At 45.7% G+C, this 20,434-nt stretch overlaps 1 protein-coding gene across 1 annotated transcript; it reads right to left on the bottom strand.

Annotated features, from left to right (window-relative positions):
• Positions 1–3,792: 3,792 nt before the first annotated feature.
• On the bottom strand, positions 3,793–8,845 carry LOC125538335 (ultraviolet-B receptor UVR8-like). Its single transcript, XM_048701594.1, has 12 exons — positions 8,501–8,845; positions 8,227–8,387; positions 7,706–8,039; positions 7,453–7,534; positions 6,836–6,991; positions 6,070–6,243; positions 5,697–5,768; positions 4,871–4,942; positions 4,625–4,743; positions 4,441–4,526; positions 4,302–4,354; positions 3,793–4,193 (listed from the first exon to the last, which is right to left on the bottom strand). The coding sequence occupies exons 2-12, from the start codon at positions 8,312–8,314 to the stop codon at positions 4,101–4,103; spliced, it is 1,329 nt and encodes a 442-aa protein (XP_048557551.1). The 5' UTR covers positions 8,315–8,387; positions 8,501–8,845; the 3' UTR covers positions 3,793–4,100.
• Between the last annotated feature and the right edge of the window lie 11,589 nt (positions 8,846–20,434).

Raw genomic sequence — 20,434 nt, forward strand, 5'->3', positions numbered from 1 at the left:
AGATAAACAAACTATTTGCCATGGGAATTGCTATTTAGAGACTTGGTGCATTTGGGAAGTATGTAATGACCAAGTCTTTGATAATGTACTTCCAATTTTTGGTTGGTGCAAAATTCCCGTTATTAGCACCTACACATAGAATTGTACTGGACAGTGAAAATTAAATTTCTCTTTCCCCTTGAACTCATAACATTGTTCCATGTGACTGAAAGAGTAATCTGATCATCAAAATCATAATTCTACCTAATCATCAATGTTTATTTTTTGACCATACATTCCCGCAGCAATGCGCGGGGAATCATCTAGTTTTAACAAAAGTGAAATGTTCTATGTTGGACGCGCCAAGGAAGAGCAGGACAATTATAGACAGTTATTTGGGTGTAAGTTGGTGATACGTCTCCAACGTATCTATAATTATTTTATTGTTCCATGCTATTAAAGTATCAATCTTGGATGTTTTATATATATTTACAAGCAACTTTATATTATTTTTTGGGACTAACCTATTAACCTAGTGCCCAGTGCCAGTTGCTGTTTTTTTACTTGTTTTTGGTTTCGCAGAATACCAGTACCAAACGAAGTCCAAATGCCACGAAATTTTTTGGAGATTTTTTTCTGGACATAATGAACACTAGAAGCTTCGGGGGAAGACCAGACGTGGGAGCATGGGCCCACCACCCACCAGGGCGCGCCCAGGAGGGTAGGCGCGCCCTGATGGGTGGTGGGGCCCCTAAGGCTATGTATGACCTAATTTTGACTATAAATATCCATAAATCCCAAAACCCTCAGGGGAGTCCACGAAATACTATTTCTGCCATCACAAGTTCCAGAACCACGAGATCCACTCTAGAGGCCTTTTCCAGCACTCTGCCAGAGGGGGAAACGATCACGGAGGGGTTCTTCATCAACCTTGTTGCCCCTCCGATGATGCGTGAGTAGTTTATCATAGACCTACGGGTCCATACTTAGTAGCTAGATGGCTTCTTCTCTCTCGATGTTCTTAAATACAATGTTCTCCTTGATGTTCTTGGAGTTCTATCCGATGTAATTCTTTTTTGCGGTGTGTTTGTTGAGATCCGATGAATTGTGAGTTTATGATCAGATCTATCCATGAATATTATTTGGGTTTTCTCTGAACTCTTTTATGCATGATTAATATAGACTCGTATTTCTTCTCCGATTTATTGGTTTGGTTTGGCCAACTAGATTAATTTATATTGCCATGGGAAGAGGTGCTTTGTGATGGGTTCGTTCTTGCGGTGCTCAATCCCAGTGATAGAAAGGGACATGACACGTATGTATGGTTGCCATTAAGGGTAAAAAGATGGGGTTTATTCATACATGAGTTTGTCTTGTCTACATCATGTCATCATGCCTAATGCATTACTCTGTTTTTCCATGAATTTAATACACTAGATGCATGCTGGATAGCGGTCGATGTGTGAAGTAATAGTAGTAAATGCAAAATCGTTTCGGTCTACTAATCTTGGACGTGATGCCTATGTATGATCATTGCCTTGGATATCGCCATAATTATTTGTTTTTCTATCAATTGCTCAACAGTAATTTATTTACCCACTGTATTCTATTTTCTTGAGAGAAGCCTCTAGTGAAAACTATGAACATCGGGTCTATCTTTTATCATATAAAAATCCTAAAAATACCTTGCTGCAATTTTCTTTTATTTATTTTACTTTGCAATTTAGTTAGATCTATTTATCAAATCATATACAATTTAATCTTGCTCATAACCGTTGAGGGATTGACTACCCCTTTACGCGCTGGGTTGCAAGTATTTGTTATTTATGTGCAGGTGCTATTTACATAGTATTGCTTGATTCTTCTACTGGATTGATAACCTTGGTTTCATAACTGAGGGAAATACTTACCTCTGTTGTACTGCATCATCATCTCCTCTTCGGGGAAATACCAACGCAGATCACAAGTAGCAGTTGGGGTCTCTTCCATTCAGAATCTGGGAATATCAATTCACCACTGAAATCTCACCAAGAAAGAATGGAAGTGCATAGAGGATGTATTTGAGAAAAAAGCTTAGGTACTGCAAGGGCAAACTTATGTCTTATGGGGGTCGGCTAATCCTGACAAATTTCGTGCTTACAAGTATAATGATGTTCCTGTTGTCCTTCTTTGAGGTACCCATGGGGGTACGCAAAAGATGACTTTTATTGATCATGCTTCTTTTGCGAGAGTGATGAGACTAAATCAAAATATAGGCTGGCAAAGTGGGATATAATTCGCAGGCCGAAGGATCAAGGAGGTTTAGTTATAGAAAACCTTGAGATAAAGAACAAATGCTTACTCAGTAACTGGTTGTATAGACTTCCCGTTGAGGACGAGGAAGTGTGGATATAATTATTGTGTAACAAGTATCTACACTCCATGACCCTTGCCCAAGTTACGGCACAGTCGAATGATTCATCCTTTTGGAAGGGGCTCATGCGGACAAAGGTAGCCTTTTCAATAGGACCAAATTCAGTGTCGGGAATGGCAATTCAAGTAGGTTATGAGAAGTTACGTGGCTAGGGGACACGTCGCTCGCCATACAATATCCAACCCTCTACAATATTGTACAACGAAAGGAGGCTTTCATTAGTATAATTCTAGGATCAGTTCCTTTAAACATACAGTTCAGAAGATCGCTTCTAGGGGAACGATGGGATAGATGGCTACATCTTGTGCAGGGTGATGCAAATCGGCCTTTCTAATGAGCCAGATACACTACACTGGAAATTTTCAGTGTCAGGAGTATTCTCAGTGAAGTTTATGTATATAGACTTCATAACACACTGGTCCAATCTCAAAATCACTACATATTTGAAAAATTAAGGTTCCACTAGAGATAGTTTTTTAATGTGGTTCGTACACAAAGAAGTGATCCTGACTAAGGATAACCTGGCAAAACGTAATTAGGAGAGTAGTAAGCGATGTTTCTGCGATCGAAATGAATCGATCCAACATTTGTTTCTTGATTGTCCACTTGACAAACTATTGCGGCGAACTGTGCATGTGCTTTTTACCACCTGATACCATAAACCCCCTTTTTGGGACTTGGCTAAACGGGGTAGAGCATAAGTTAGGGGCGCATATTCGACTCGGAGTGTGTGCATTATTTTGGGCCATATGAAACTGTCAAAATGACGTGATTTGTAACAGACAAAACATCACAAATATTTTTGCACGTGATCTTCAGAGCAACTGGCTGGATCCGTACGTGGTTGTTACTTAGCCGTGCGGAAGCCAAGGAGCATATGACATATGGGTGCAACCGATGTGAGACGGTAGCACGGGATAACTATAACTGGTTTGGATGGCGGTCCAACAAGAGGATAAGTGTATAGGCATCTAGTTCTATGTTTTGCCAGTTGTGGCTTTGAGTTCTCCCTTTTTTTATCTCTTAATGAGTTTTTGTATCATACTACACACTTGTTTGACCTTTTAGTTAATAAGATGGCTGCATGCATCGCTTTGATGCAAAGACAGGGGGTAATCTTTTTTGTCAAAAAAATCTATAAAGAAGTAGAAGGAATGGTACGCGTTTCACATACTCTCGGAAAAAAAGGAGGCACCATAAAGAGCATGTTTAAGTCTAGTATAAGTGGTCCAAAAGGGAATTGTGTAGACAGTTGAGGGACCCAAAAAATGTTTATCTCATTTCATTTTCATTAGCTCATTGAAAAAACAATAATGTATCATTTTGTTATGAAATTACCGTTAGTATATTTTCCAAAATAAAAACAATTTAGTCCAGATTGAGCTATGAAAAACTGAAAATAGGGATAAGAACGTATAGCTTATTGATTGTACCGTCCAAACAAAGTGTCGGATGCAGCTACTGAAACATTCCAAACACAGGTCCAGGTTGATTCTACTAGCCACCTCTAAGAGGTGAATTATACACCATAGGTGCTGATACATCATCTCAACGCCAGGAGAAGGAGGCTCCTCTTCTGGAAAGTACTTTGGCAGAACGGAATGCACATTAACTGGACACCACTAGGTGGAAACTGGTGAACAATGCGCAAGGTTTTTTTGATAGTAGTGCTAGGGTTAATGAGGTGCATAGATGATAGGTCATCGAACTAGGATGACACGCGCATTCTCTTTACATCGTTCTCGGGCACACTCGCATCCGCACCATTGCCACGTGCGCTGACATCGCCTGATTTGGCAACCTACAGATCAACACGGATCAATCTTCAGTGACAGTCCAACGGTATGTAAAAGAACTTCATATTCTCGCAAGGAGAAAGAGGTTGCATGTCTACTAGGCATGAGCTCACCTTCTCATCAGGAACAAGAGCATATCTTTCAGAGGGTGACACCCAAATTTTAGCTGAAAACATCACGAAGTACCATTAGTTGTCTGTCTGAAAACGAGCGCCTGCTAGTATCTGTGGCTAGAGCGCATTTGGTACCAACCAGCAAAGGGAATAGCTGCTGAAGATTCCAGCTTCTTGGAGCCAGGACCATCCGGGCTTAGGGCATCAATAATCACAGGTGTGTTCCTTCAGGATTGTGCAAGATGATATTTTGTTAGTTTACGTTAGGTGATCAAGGGCTAGTTCAAATGAGTGCTTGAATAAAAACATTAAACAGGAACCACCTGTCAACTATTTCCCCATGACCGAGTTGTCCACTGGTACCCCTTCCCCATGCAAACACATTTTTCTTTTCTGTGAAAGCAAGAGTGTGCCTCCATCCACAAGCAACTTGGGCAACTTTCTGCAGTACCACCACAAGGTATGGAAGTTTGATTATTATTCACGTGAATCAATGAGACGACTTTGAGCATAAATTTGCTGGTTATGACTTCCATGGATCATTTAGCACTCCCAAACACATGCCATACCTGTTCCTCTGGAAAATTAACCTGTGCTGGGGAACAGTGATCAGCATTGTCGCCAGCTCCAACTTGCCCAAACTGCAGATGAAAATATGAGACGATTAGTGCAGGCAAAGATAAACCACATGGACAAGTGAAAGATGAAACACTGGGAACATAATATGTCGACCATAATATGCCAGTGCAGAAAAGTAGAGTCGGAATTCAAGCCAAGCTCAGCATACAGGCACCGTTTAACAATAATAAATTTAAATGAATGAGATCACAAAAAACCAGTCCACCACTAGCTGTAGCATTGTGAAAAAACTTATCGAATGACGACAGGGATAATGAAAGGGCTCAAATCTAGGATCCGACAGAACTCCATTCATTCTGGCTAGTCATTACTCATTAGTAAAAACTAAGTGTTGTATAGCCCGATCGGATGAGTTATGACTCTCAACATTCTACCAAAGCCAAGCATCTGTAAAGACTTAAATCTATCCTATATAAAGTGGTTGCACTTTAGCAAACAATGGTGATTCTCCAAGTAAAAATTATAATAAATGATCACATTCTGAAACTCGGTTGGTCATGTTTAAATTAATATGAAGTCTTATTTTGTTTTCTTTGTGTAGAGGTATCTTTTGATTGTCATGAAATGATGGCGCCATAGTAATCAATGCATATACAAAACTGATTACGGCCGGGTACCACATTAGAGATTCATTTTGAGTATTTGGTCTTTTGAAATCGTGAACAAAACCACGCAATAAAAGACTTCCTTGTGTAGTTTTACACAGATACCAACTATATGACAGATAAAGAAAAGTAGATGGACATTGATAATGACCTTGTTCCATCCCCATCCATAAAGTTTTCCATCTGATGTAAGTGCCATTGTGTGCCTCCATCCACCTGAAATCTAAATGAGATAGAGCATATGTACATATTATTAACCTTCTTCACAGACCTCAATCACCAATCAATCAGCACATATGCAGTATGTAACAAAAGAAAACTTGATAGCACCAAGACTTTAGTCCAGCCCGAGGAATTCTGCAGGCTGAATAGCATATGATAGGTTCTGAGTTGCTTGGAGGACTACAAAAGTAACACTACATTGCCTCTAGATATCCCAAGCCCTGCCCTATGGCTATGGACTTGCCTGAAGATATAATCATAAACATTGCGTAACACAGAATGTTGTTGGTATTAGCTAGTACCTGGGATGTAGAGCTATCCTTTAAGGCTTCTACTTTATGTGGAACTAGATGATCTTCAAAGTCGCCATGACCAAGCTGACCATATTTACTCCAACCGTAAGTGTACAAACTACCGGAGGAGGAAACAGTAATGGTATGGCGCCATCCGCATGCAACAAGCACCATCTTCTCTCCCTACAAAAGTGCAAGTAACAAAATAAAGATAAACCTGGAAGCATAAGAACAAAGAGAGCAAGTAAGAAGACGAGACAAAAAATAAACTAATGCCTTCCATAGTCGGAACTGTAGAAGACAGCATTGCATGTAAAAGTCGGATGCAGAGGCCGGGGGTAAGCCTCCTTTTCCAAAAAAAAATGTAATTTCAATGAATAGAATCACATATGGATGACTGGATGGGGATGGCTAGATGAGGATATATAAGCTTCTACTAGTCATCTCAAAGAACAATTAGTATTCCAGATGTTTCCATTTAGAGATTCTTCTGAAGTGTTAGCTATTTAACTATGAAGCATGAATATACATGGGTAGTACTGCCCCAGACAGGAAGCCAGTCCTTGTTTCTGAATACTGGTCCATCATATTCATCATTAATTAGTTCTATGATAACACTAACAGGGATATGTTGGGTGCTTGATAATACCACTACAGAACACAGATATAGATGGAAATGGAATATTCCATTTTTATGGATCAATTGATGAAGGCATTAGTAGGAGTGTGTCTGTGGATGTAAATGTTAAGCAAGTCATGCCAATTAGACCATTACCTCCACTGAAGATACTTTTTCAGGAACTAATCGGTCATTCCGATCACCAAGACCCAAGTTTCCATATCGACCCCAGCCCCATCCATAGATTTCGCCATCTTCAGTTACTGCAGCAGTATGTTCGGCACCAGCAGCAATCATCTTCACAGAAATACCCTACACATTTTGGACCATTAGCTCTTAATAACCTTGCACATCATATTCATTAGAAGGTCAGCATGTCTGCATTCCCACACAAGCTTTATTATATTTGTTGATAATTTTTTAGAAGATAAGTATACTTAAAGGTTATTTGTTTATCATTAACACGGTGCTATTCACTGATGTCTATATCAGAGTGGTACCTACGTATAAATGACGGAATGCCCATCACAGTAATCTGACAGGATCCCACCAACATTACATGTCATGTTGGTCTGTATATCGAATACTACAAATCATAGCAATTATTTCCACATGGCACGCTTCCCTGGTAGGGGATCCCTACCGTAACAAAATGCAATCAAAAGATTGTTGTCATGGACAAGTATCAAGGAAGATGACACTAGATTTTCTTTTCCTTGTATCATATATTTGCATTTGCTATCTAAAAATAGCACATAAGAAGAATATTGTACCTCAAAAGCTTGAATCGTTTGTGGGAGCAGCGAATCTTCAGTAGTTCCAAGGCCAAGCTGGCCATTTTGGTTACGCCCCCAACTAAAACAAGCATGTATGAGAAGTTCAGACTAGAGTAACAGTCACTCGAAGATCAACCAGAGCAATGCAATGCAGCGATCTTATCAATTGACGAAAAGTCCTCTCGGTAGCACATATGTTGCACTTTTTGAAAGGCAGCTGGTATATACCAAGTGTTGCTAGCCGGCTTACCTGAGCACTTCACCGGCCATGGTGACGGCCAGACAGTGGCTATCCCCACAGGCTAGCTGCTTGATCTTTATCCCCTGCAGCGCCTTGACCGGCTGGGGCGTGAACACGTCGGTGGAGTTGCCATGCCCCAGCCTCCCGAAATCCCCCCACCCCCAGCTGTAGACCTGGTGCTCGTCCTCGGAGTAGGCGGTGGTGTGGTCCGCCCCGCAGATGACGGACGTGATCCCCGGCGCCTCGAAGCCGGTGATCACCGTCGGCACGAGCCGGTCCTCGGCGTCCCCGTGGCCGAGCTGCCCGTCCTCTCCCCTGCCCCACGTGCACAGCACATTGCCCGCTACAAAGCACAAGCCGCCGCCACCGCGGTGCGGAACCCGTCAGCACCGCGATCCACACCCCACTGCTGCGCCCAAACAACTGGAAGGAAAGAATCCCCGCCCTGCGCGCCGAGGCGGCGCTCGACGAAACGCTCCCTCCGCCCAGAAAGAAAGAAAGGAAGAAAGAAAACGGTCCGCTTGACTTACCGAGGAGGGCGACGGAGTGGCTGGCGCCGGCGGAGACGAGGACGACAGCGGGCGGCGCTTCGTGGGCGGCGGATATGGCCGCGTCCATGTGTCGATCGGCGATCCGGGCACTGGCGGCCACCGGCAGTGGTGAACTGAACTGAGCGGACGAAAATATCTGGCTGCCAATAATTATCTGTACTGATTATACTACTCCACTAAGCAGCGGCGAGCGAGCGATGGAGGGAGGGAGGCCGGAAGGGAGGCCAGGGGCGGATTTAAAGCGGGCCGGGACCTGGAGCTGGAGCTGGAGGCGAGAAGGGGGAGACGGCGGCCGCGATGGGGATGGGCGACCTGCCCACTGCCGTAATAAATGTGCAGCTAGCGTACGTACAAGCCCATCCCATGTGACGCTTCACAGTGCTCCCCGGACCTCCGGTGACTGTAGAAGCTCAGCTCGGGCGATAGATTACCGCGCGTCATTAAGGACGGGCCCGGCAAAGGTGGACGACGAGACGACCACCTCCATTTTCGTTCGGAGAGGGAGAGGGTGTTTCCCTGACGCGTGGCCTCGTGGCCGGTGGTCCAGCCTTGCAGCCGGTGGGTCTGCTCTGCCTCTGCCTCTGCGAGAGGTTGGGGGGTTTGGGGACTGGAGGCGGAGGTGGACTGGAGGTGGAGGAGGACCACTCGTTCGGCCCCGGCGAGTGAAGAGACGAGAGCGCGCAACGTCGCCTTCCCGGGCTTATCTCAATTTTAAACTCGCTGCGCACCAACCCCCGCCTTTTTGCTCTTTGCTTCCAAATCAGATCAATGCGGTTTCGGCTGGACCCTTTGATCGCACATGAACACGTCACCGTGTACCTCCAACGCCGAGGATGATGCACCGCAGCTCACGTCGAAGGAGACTCATCCAAAAGCGCGGTACGCAAGCAATCCGGCGGGAGCTTTTGAGGACCCGAAACCCCACGCGCCTGGGAGGGACCCCGTCAGGGCGCGCGGTGGCTATGGGCTGCCCTAGGTCGACCTGATCGCCCCTAGGTCCTCGAGGTTCGTCGTCCTGCAACAAGAAGAACGAACGAAGAACGAGAAAAAAGAAGAACAAGGAAGGGAGATAAAGGTAAAGGTAAAAGATGATAGATTGATATGTTCAATTGTGTGTTGTTCAATCGGCCGTCATCTCTCATCTATTTATGAGGCGGCTAGACTTTCCGTACAAGAAAAGTACTAAAAATTACATCCAAAACATCAAAAACCCTAACCTAACTCGGGCAGGAATCTTTGGCAATTTCCGGATCAATCTCGGTCTCACCGATTGGTTTGCTTCGGTCCCACCGGGTGAACGTGGCCAACTCTATGTAACCTTCTGTAATTTACGGATCAATCTCGGTCTCACCGATTGGTTTGCTTCGGTCCTACCGAGTCAACATTGCCAACTTTCTGGTAAATTTTCGGACAAACTCGGTCTCACCGATCAAATCAACTCGGTCGGTCCGAAATGACTCTGCAGCTTCTGTTTCTGACCTTGTTTTGCCTCCACCGGTTGCATACGACCTCGGATTAAGACGATATTTATATCAAAATCGATCGTTTCGACGAGACGAAGACAATTCATATAGATCATTTTTCCATACGAGGCAGTCCTGGGAGCGTAATCAGCCGAATAGTGTTCTGAATACAAAATCTTGGTATTTCGAATACAACTTCGGCCTTCTAGATAAGATCGGATGGCGATGGCCTAAACTTCAAAGATGTTCATATCGACAATACGAAACTTTTTTATGTAGATCACTTCTCCATTTGAAGCCATATTATTTAAATTCTTGACCGTGCCAAAATCTGGTGTCAACACATGCCCCCTGTTTTTCGGCAAAGCTTGTGTGCCGAAAAATAACTTGCACATAGCTTGCTCTAAGGACGATGTCAACACTACATTGGCCATTTTGCATATGCTTAGGACGATAAGTTTATATCGGCCATTTCTTGTGTGAATATTTTGATGCAAGCTTGGGTGACTTTCTCAACTTCATTAATCCGACTATAAAGTTTCATAGGTACGCATGTCAAAACCATCTATCAACCATATTGTCCACCCTTCTGCTAGGATCTTGTAGATAATCAACAATGAACTTTCTCGAATCCTTACTTTGTCTGCATAAAAGTTTCATTAGTGGCCGAGGTAGTGAGCTCCAATTCGGCCTTACCTATGTTGGCAAGAATAAGCATCGACTATTGATAGATATGCAATACACCATGACGGACATGGTAGCTGGATGCTTGCTATGCCAACTCTCTTCAATTGACATGTCTAAATATATGAACAATTTTAATGCAACCCAAGGTAAATTTTGCATCTAGACATACCCCAAGATAAACTATAAGTGATTCGTTAGAAAATTGATTACCCTTGGATATTTGTTGTACTACTCATAACGAATCACCCAAAGCCTCAATATGTATGGCAACCAAAAGCTCCAAACCGAATAAAATTTTATATTCGGCTTTGATTATTGTGAAAAAATATTTTAAGCGGCATGATGCTTGTTTTGGTCTCCAATTGAACTAAGGACGGTGTTAGGATACTACACCAGCCATGCTTTGACATATTCTTAGGACGATAGATAAATATCAGCCATTAACATGAGGTCCATGTAGAATTCACCCACCAAATTATGTATAGCCGAAATAAACAAATAAAATAGGAATAAAATATTTCGGCCCCTTTGTATTAGCAACAATGTAACTAACCATATGTATAGTAATTTGGTAATACCCTCTCATGATATAGAAAATTATGTTGCATCCATGGATCAAAATAAATCCATGGAGGGTAATTGATCATACCTAGGGATGAATTCCATGGCAAAGGCATCAACAACATGGTTGAAGAAAATGGATGATGTGCTAACCGAAGATTTTGATGTTGTGATGCGCACCTTTGGCTTAATTGTTTGTTGCTTTCATTCTTTTCCTTCTTCACTTTTATTATACTTGTTGCAATAGAAGCATGCACATCATTTTTGTCTTGATTGATCTTCTTGGGAACCCATGCCATGTTCTTTTTCTCAGCTCTTGTGCACTAAGATTTTGTAATCTCTTCTTTTGCCAATATGATAAGCCGAGTGAGCATGTCGGCTGTGATTTTGTTTCAACCAATGGCAACTCGTTTTGGGCCTTGTGCACCCTCAACCTCTTTTCTTCAGATTTGGCACTTTGATTTTTATCAATTGATTGCTTCACTTCTTTGCCTTTTGTAGCCAATGTCATCACTTTAATTGGCTCTTTGTTATTTGAGATCAAATCTGAAGTAGCACACTTACGACCATCTCTTTTCACGCGGTAAACTCACTTTACCGCATCTTTCTTCTTCCTTGAGCTCTGGACCGATTCGTTGTGATTGAAACGGTCTTTAACATGTGATTGTTCAAATGTTGATCTTCTTGGAGCTGCATAATATTGGTGAGATGGTATAAAATAAGATGGAGAATGTGAAGGAAATATGCCCAAGAGGCAACAATAAAGTTATTATTTATTTCCTTATTTCATGATAAATGTTTATTATTCATGCTAGAATTGTATTAACTGGAAACATAATACATGTGTGAATACATAGACAAACAGAGTGTCACTAGTATGCCTCTACTTGACTAGCTCGTTGAATCAAAGATGGTTAAGTTTCCTAGCCATAGACATGAGTTGTCATTTGATTAACGGGGTCACATCATTAGAGAATGATGTGATTGACTTGACCCATTCCGTTAGCTTAGAACACGATCGTTTAGTATGTTGCTATTGCTTTCTTCATGACTTATACATGTTCCTATGACTATGAGATTATGCAACTCCCGTTTACCGAAGGAACACTTTGTGTGCTACCAAACGTCACAACGTAACTGCGTGATTATAAAGGTGCTTTACAGGTGTCTCCGAAGGTATTTGTTGGGTTGGCGTATTTCGAGATTAGGATTTGTCACTCCGATTGTCGGAGAGGTATCTCTGGGCCCTCTCGGTAATGCACATCACTCAAGCCTTGCAAGCATTTCAACTAATGAGTTAGTTGCGGGATGATGTGTTACGGAACGAGTAAAGAGACTTGCTGGTAACGAGATTGAACTAGGTATTGAGATACCGACGATCGAATCTCGGGCAAGTAACATACCGATGACAAAGGGAACAACGTATGTTGTTATGCGGTTTGACCGATAAAGATCTTCGTAGAATATGTAGGAGCCAATATGAGCATCCAGGTTCCGCTATTGGTTATTAACCGGAGACGTGTCTCGGTCATGTCTACATAGTTCTCAAACCCGTAGTGTTGGGGATATTACTACTGGGCGTAAACCGGCCTATCTGGGCCGGGTTAACTTCATCAGTAGTTAATTATGTCAAAGCCCAAGAAGGCAGATGAGAGCTCAAGGCCCATGGTCGGTTCAAGGCCTGTAGCCGTAAACCGGCGTTGGTATTTAACTTGTATTATAAGATAGAAATAAGTAGAGACCAAACCGGACACATCTATGAGCCGGTATTGGGACTCTGTGAACCGACGGGCGTCACCTGTGTATATAAGGGGACGACCCGGCGGCGGTTCAAGGACAACAGACAACAACTCGAGACTTAGGCGAAGCTTATTTGCTCCCTAGTAATCGAAACCCCATCAATTCCATCACAACTAGACGTAGGCTTTTACCTTCATCGAAGGGGCCGAACTAGTATAAAACTCTCTTGCGTCCCTGTGTCCGCTTTAACCCCTTCAAGCTAACCCGTCGCGATGGCTCCACGACAAGTCCTTTCTCTAGGACATCTGCCGTGACATAACAACGACAGTTGGCACCCACCGTGGGGCTATCGCACGATGGTTTCAAGTTCTTGGAGGGCCGCTTTGAAGGACTCGAGGGCTACGCTGTGGGCCGGATGATTAAGAGTCGTCGCGGCAAGCTCTACATCGATGATGCAGGCTGGGGCCCCGAGGCCGGCTCAGTTGAGTACGGGTACCGGGTCCCCTTTGGTGGCATACACGTTTTCATCGGCAAGATCGGTGAACCGGGCCCTGAGCCGGACATCTGCACCAACCTCGTCGAAACGGCTCAGCGTGCGCGGTCCGCCCGGGTTAAACCGGCCGTGAAGCGTGCCTTCGTGGGAGTCATCCATGGAGGAAGTTACGAGGATGGATCGGAATCTCGCGGCGAGACCGTCGTTTATTCCGGCGACGAGTCATCAACTGGAGAAACTGAATCTCTATATCAGCTACAAGATGGCCGGATTGGGGGCTGTTCCGACGGCGACAGTATTCCGGACCCCTATGATCTACCCAACCGAGTGGGAATATTCATGGCCGGCACACAAGCAGCGCTTCATTCTTCGACCGCTGCGCCAATAACCTCCGGTTCAGCAGCGGCGACAGCTGCCGGGGCAGGAAGCTCTGCACGCCCGCCGGCTCAAGTTCTATCAGATCTATTTGATGCATTGGTTGTGCTTATGGCAGAAGCTAATCCGGCGGATCAGGAAGTCCACAACACGGAGATTGTGAAGGTGAAGGAACAGATCACCCAGGCCAAGGCGGACCTGGCAGCTGAGAGTGCGAGGATGACCACGGAGCGGGCTGCTTTAGACGCACAAGCCTACAGGCTCATGTTGGACCAGAACGCGTCGCATGAAGTCATGAAGAGGAAGTACTGATCCCGTTTGCCTTCGGTTTTCGAGGCCAGAGACCTTTTCAACACCCCAGGAGCAGGAACCAGTAATCCGCTAGAGGGAAACCAGCCGGAAGCTCTGGGGACCGGTGCGCCGGTTCAGCCCCGTCCGATGAATCCGCCTCGTCAAAACACTGTTATACCTCAGGCTGTTTCAACACCTCCGGGTCACTACTCCAACCCAATGGACAATCTCATTGCCGCTGCTGCACGGCTGGAGGCCATTCCAATTGAAGGTGACTCGCCGCAGGCGGTAGAGACACGACGGGTCAAAGAGCTTCTTAGGACAACTTTGGTCCAACAGGAAGCATACTCGTACAGCCGCGATCGGATCCACTCGACCCCTCGTCCAAGCCGGAGCTATAGCAGGCGGATGGATGAACCAGCAGTATCAAGTAATGAACGACATGGAGCACCCCGCGGCAACAATCCGGCGGGTGGTGCTGATAACGCTCAGGAAGTGGTGGACCGGGCCCGAGCGCGTAGGGAGGCCGAGTTAGCCGCACAGTATCAGGCTCGGCAGCTTACACCGGTTCGTCCAACTATTTCGGTCGAACCCGGTGTTACTTCTAGCTCTTTGGGGGTGCCTTGCCTTGTCCCCACTTTACGCAATGTGCGCCTGCCCAAGGATTTCAAGGGCCCGCGCAAGGTACCAAATTACACGGCAGATCAACCCCCAGAGACATGGGTGGAGAGTTATGAGATGGCCATGGAGATGCTTGATGTGGATGATGCGGCATGTGCGAAGTACTTCACCATGATGCTTGAAGGAACGGCCCGCACTTGGTTAAAAAGCTTACTGGTCAACTCTATCAGTTCATGGGCCCAATTACGAGCCCGGTTTATCAGTAATTTCAAGGATACATGTAAGCCGCCTATGTCGATAGTGGACTTAGCTGCCTGTGTCCATGAGGAAGGAGAATCGATGACTCATTGGGTGCGCCGGGTCTCACAAGTGTTGCATTCATCAGACCGCATCAGCGCTGACGCTGCAGTCTTAACCCTGGAAGGCAACTGTCGGTTTGGGCCCCTAAAGCTAAAGTTGGGACGGATGAAGCGCCATTGCACTGACATGGGGACCCTCATGGCTGCTTTGGTAAAGTATGCTGATTTTGATAGTACCAAGGATCCCGAATCTGATGATGACAAGGCAGGGAAGGGAAAGAGGAACAGCAACTCCAAAGGTCAGCAGCATCACTTGGCAGGCAATGGTGGCGGAGGCAAGCGTAAAGCGGATGGTAACATGGACTTTATGGCTAATACCAACGCGCAGGACAAGGGCCAGCGACGTAAGGGTAAACCGCCAAATCGCAGTGGGGCACCCAACCCTAACCCGGACTGCCTAAATTATCTACTGAGCCAGCCTTGTCCAAGACATGGGACGAAGCAGGTGCCCGCAAACCACCTTTGGAAGGATTGCTTCATTATGCAGGAGTTCAAGAATTCTAATGCCTTCCGGTATGATCACGGCTCCGGCGGTGGCTCAGGATCCGGGCCAGGTTATGGTGGAGGAAATTCCGGTTCAGGATTTAATGGTAATCCGGGCGGACATAATAATCAAAATAATCAGAACAACCAGGGTGGTTACAACCAGCAGCAGCAACAGTCAGGTTACCAGAGCAACCCAAAGCAGTTGAATAGTGGACAGTACCATGTCTTCACCACTAGCTTGGACAAGAGAGACCGGAAGGTTCAGAGGCAGGAAGTTAACTCTGTTGAACCGGCCGTGCCCCGTTATTTACGCTGGTCTGAACAACCAATCATATGGAGCAAAGAGGATCACCCTCCCCAGGTTGATAATCCGGGTCAGTTGGCTCTGGTGGTGGCGCCTCAGGTGGGAGGTTACAAGTTCACCAAAGTGCTCATGGATGGAGGGAGCAGCATTAATATCTTGTACTATGAGACCTTCCGTCCTATGGGACTAACAGATAAAAATCTCAAACCGTCTAATACGGTATTCCACGGTGTGGTACCTGGCAAGTCAGCATATCCTGTCGGTAAGATAGCTCTGGAAGTGGCCTTTGGAGATGACCATGATTCCAGGTCGGAAACATTGACGTTTGAAGTGGTGAGAATCCAAAGTCCATATCACGCCCTGTTTGGGCGACCGGCCTACGCCAAGTTTATGGCATGGCCCTGTTATGTGTATTTGCAGCTCAAAATGCCGGGTCACAAGGGGACAATAACGGTTCACGGAAGCCGTAAAATCGCGTTGGAGTGCGAGGAAGGAGATGCGGCCTACGCAGAGTCGGTTTGTGCCACCGTGGAGCTGAAGTATTATAAGGACAATGTTGATCCGGCGGACATGACTCCATTAAAGAAGCCAACCACGGAGCATGATCCGGCCCTGAAGTTCAAATCGGCAGCAGAAACTAAGCTTGTTGACTTCGTACCTGGCGATTCGTCCAAGCAGTTCAGCATCAGTGCCAACTTGGATCCGAAATAGGAAAGCGCGCTCATCGAGTTCATCCGTGAGAATCGGGACATTTTTGCATGGAAGCCCTCTGACATGCCAGGTGTACCGAGGCAACTCGCTGAGCACACCCTTAATGTGGATCCTAAATACAAATCGGTGAAACAGTTCCTCCGCCGGTTTAACGAAGAAAGACGCAAGGCGATTGGAGAAGAGGTAGCCAGGCTCTTAGCAGCTGGTTTTATTGTTGAAGTTTTTCACCCTGAGTGGCTTGCCAATCCGGTGCTAGTCCTTAAGAAAAACGGCACCTGGCGCATGTGTGTGGATTACACAGATCTTAATAAGGCTTTTCTAGCAGATCCTTTTGCCCTCCCCCGTATTGATCAAATTATTGATGCTACGGCGGGTTGTGAGCGTTTAAGTTTTTTGGATGCATATTCTGGCTATCATCAGATCAAAATGGCAGTTAAGGACCAGGAGAAGACGGCATTCATAACTCCCTTTGGAGCCTTCTGCTATGTGTCTATGCCCTTTGGGCTCAAGAGTGCCCAGGCAACTTATCAACGGTGTGTACAAAATTGTCTTCACAAGCAGATTGGCCGTAATGTACATGCTTACGTGGATGATATCGTGGTTAAGTCCAGGGAGAAGGAGACTCTGGTTGACGATTTGAAGGAAACCTTTGATAACCTGAGGACGTACAAGATGATGCTTAATCCGGACAAGTGTGTCTTTGGTGTACCGACAGGCAAGTTATTGGGTTTTCTGGTGTCCAACAGGGGAATTGAGGCTAATCCGGAGAAGATCACAGCCATCACCTCCCTGGCTAAACCGAAGTGCATCAATGATGTTCAACGCCTGGCAGGCCGGATTGCCGCGTTAAGCCGGTTTATCAGCCGCCTTGGTGAGAAGGCAATCCCTTTGTATCAGATGTTGAAGAAGACGAATCAGTTCGTCTGGAGTTCCGCTGTTGATGAAGCATTTGAGGACTTAAAGCGGCAATTGGCCAATCCACCTGTGCTCGCCGCTCCTTTGACAAGGAGCCGTTACTGCTATATGTTGCTGCTAATGCTCGTGCGGTCAGCGTGGCTATTGTGGTGGAGCGAAAGGAGGCAGGTAAGGAGCATCCGGTTCAACGTCCGGTCTATTATATCAGCGAGGTACTCATTGTGTCCAAACAAAGGTATCCGCATTGGCAGAAGCTGGTGTACGGAGTTTTTATGGCAAGCCGGAAGCTTAAGCAATACTTCCAAGGGCACCCAATTACGGTGGTCAGTTATGCTCCTTTGGGGGATATCATCCAAAACCAGGAAGCGACTGGCCGGATTGCCAAGTGGGCTATAGAGCTTGGGCCGCACGGATTGAAGTATGTGCCTCGGACAGCGGTTAAGTCTCAAGCACTTGTTGATTTCATCAATGATTGGACGGAAATGCAAGCACCTGAAGAAAAGCCAGATCACACATATTGGACCATCCATTTTGACGGATCCAGGCAATTGGAAGGCTCGGGGGTTGGAGTCGTATTAACTTCCCCACGAGGTGATAAGTTTTGTTACGTTCTCCGCTTAATGTTCCCTTGTACTAACAATGCAGCTGAGTATGAAGCCTTGCTCCATGGTCTCCGGATGGCTAAGGAGATGAACCTAAGTCGAGTTAAGTGCTTCGGTGACTCGGACCTCGTGGCTCAACAAGTATCTGGCACTTGGGACTCCAAGGACCCACTCATGGCAGCATATCGTCGTGAGGTGGATATTGTTGCAGGTCACTTTAAAGGCTATCAGGTGGACCACGTGGACCGACGGAAGAATGAAGCGGCGGACGCTTTAAGCCGGTTGGGCTCTCAGCGCAAACCGGTCCCACCCAATGTTTTTCTGGATGTGCTGCACAACCCGTCGGTCAAGCTCCCTGGTGAAGCGGATTTGGCTATTCCTGATCAGGAGGCTCAATTGGTGGAAGCTCTTCATGTCATTCCGGATTGGACGCTTCCTTACCTGGCGTACATGAACCGGGGCGAGTTACCAGAGGATGAGATTCTGGCCCGACAGATAATCTGGCGGTCCAAGTCCATGACTATTGTCAATGGTGAGTTGCATCATTGCAGTGTATCAGGGGCGTTTCAACGATGTGTGTCTCCTGAAGAAGGCTATGAAATTTTGCGTGAGATCCACGAAGGAGATTGTGGTCACCATGCCGGTTCAAAATCTTTGGTAGCTAAAGCATTTCTCCATGGCTTCTATTGGTTAACTGCTCATGCTAATGCGGAGGATCTGGCCAGACGATGTGACAGTTGCCAAAAGTTTTCAAGACGTGCTCATGTGCCGGCTCAAGAATTGAGAATGATTCCAATTACTTGGCCGTTTGCGACTTGGGGGCTGGATATGGTTGGGCCTTTCAAAAGGTCCAAAGATAAGAAGACCCACCTCCTAGTGGCGGTTGACAAGTTTACAAAGTGGGTGGAGGCAGAACCTGTTAGCAAGTGTGATGCGGCCACGGCGGTTCAGTTCATCAAAAAAGTGATTTTCCGGTTTGGATTTCCACACAGTATCATCATAGATAATGGTACCAATTTGTCTAAGGGTGCCATGAAGGAGTTCTGTGAACGGGAGCACATCCGGCTTAACGTTTCATCAGTGGCACACCCATAGTCCAATGGTCAAGCAGAAAGGGCTAATCAAGAGATCTTGAAAGGCATCAAGCCCCGGCTTATGGTTCCTTTGCAGAGAACACCGGGTTGTTGGGTAGAAGAGTTACCATCTGTGTTATGGAGCATCAATACTACACCCAACAGATCAACAGGATACACACCATTCTTCATGGTTTACGGAGCGGAGGCGGTTCTCCCCAGTGATATCCGTCATGACTCACCTCGTGTGGCGGCTTATGTTGAAGCGGACAATGAGACAGCACGACAAGACGCCTTGGACCTGTTGGATGAAGAACGTGACATAGCAGCTGCCTGCTTGGCGATTTACCAACAGGATCTTCGTCGTTATCACAGTCGCCGAGTCAGAACCAGAACCTTTCAGGAAGGAGATTTGGTGCTTCGGCTCATCCAAGATCACACTGATATGCATAAGCTATCCCCACCTTGGGAGGGACCTTTTGTGGTCAGCAAGAATCTGCACAACGGGTCATACTATCTGATCGATATTCGAGAGCATAAAGACTCACGTACATCAGAGGAGGAGACCAGCAGGCCGTGGAACATAGCTCATCTTCGGCCTTACTATACCTGAGCCATTGGCTCTACTTATGTACATATTACGACGATGTATATATTATGATATAATAAACTGGAACCTCAGCTAAAGCGGGGTATCTGTTCTTTTACATCATGTGTGGTTACACGGAGTTGTTCTAAAGCGGCCTTCGGTTTACCCCTTGAGATAGCTTTTCAAAAGCATCATGTTATATCACTTGGGGGCTTGGTCGTGTCCGAACCAATGCAACACCTCCTGATAGGCGAGAGCCACTAGATCACTTGGGGACTTGGTCACGTCTGAACCAGTCACGCCTCTTGATCGGCCTAAGTCCACAGAATCACTTGGGGGCTTGGTCGAACCCGAACCATTGCCATGCCTCTTGATCGGCATAAATGGCACGGTTTCATTTGGGGACCTGGCTGACTTGAACCATAGCTACACCTATCGGGAGCTTGGTCGTGCCCGACCATGGTAACGCCATCTGATCAGGCTCAAATAAGCCTCTTTTTGCAAACGGTTTTATCATTGCCTTTGCTTCACAATTTTCTTTGATAGATATTTCTTTCTTTTTGTTGCGTTTTTTAAACCAACAAAATTTTAAATCGATTCACGCTGTCAATTGAGGAACACGGTCCATTTTTTCCGGAGACTATTTGCCCAGTTTGATTTTTTATTAACATCCTATTATGGAGTAACACGGTGTTTTATTATAACCCGGCATGGTTTACATGGTAAACCGGCATTATATATATACAGGAGCTGCTATCTCCTCCAACAGTGTGGGTTTATGAAACCTCCGCTTCAAGATTGGCTAAGCCAACTTCATGCCCAACAATGGCAGAAAATACTTTGGAAAGTTCATCACCTAAAGGAAGCACAAGTTGCAGTGGTTATGCACGAAGGCATATTAAGATCAAGAGTATCAG

The sequence above is a fragment of the Triticum urartu genome, chromosome 2, assembly GCF_003073215.2.
Source record: "Triticum urartu cultivar G1812 chromosome 2, Tu2.1, whole genome shotgun sequence".
In the NCBI taxonomy this organism is placed as follows: Eukaryota; Viridiplantae; Streptophyta; class Magnoliopsida; order Poales; family Poaceae; genus Triticum; species Triticum urartu.

Excerpts from the sequence above, each read along its gene's own strand:
- LOC125538335 (XM_048701594.1), bottom strand. The coding sequence starts at position 8,314 with ATGGACGCGGCCATATCCGCCGCCCACGAAGCGCCGCCCGCTGTCGTC. Across the intron at positions 4,943-5,696 it reads ATGGATGGGGATGGAACAAG|TTTGGGCAAGTTGGAGCTGG; the intron begins GTCATTATCAAT and ends TTTCATCTGCAG. Across the intron at positions 4,194-4,301 it reads CTCTTGTTCCTGATGAGAAG|GTTGCCAAATCAGGCGATGT; the intron begins GTGAGCTCATGC and ends GTTGATCTGTAG.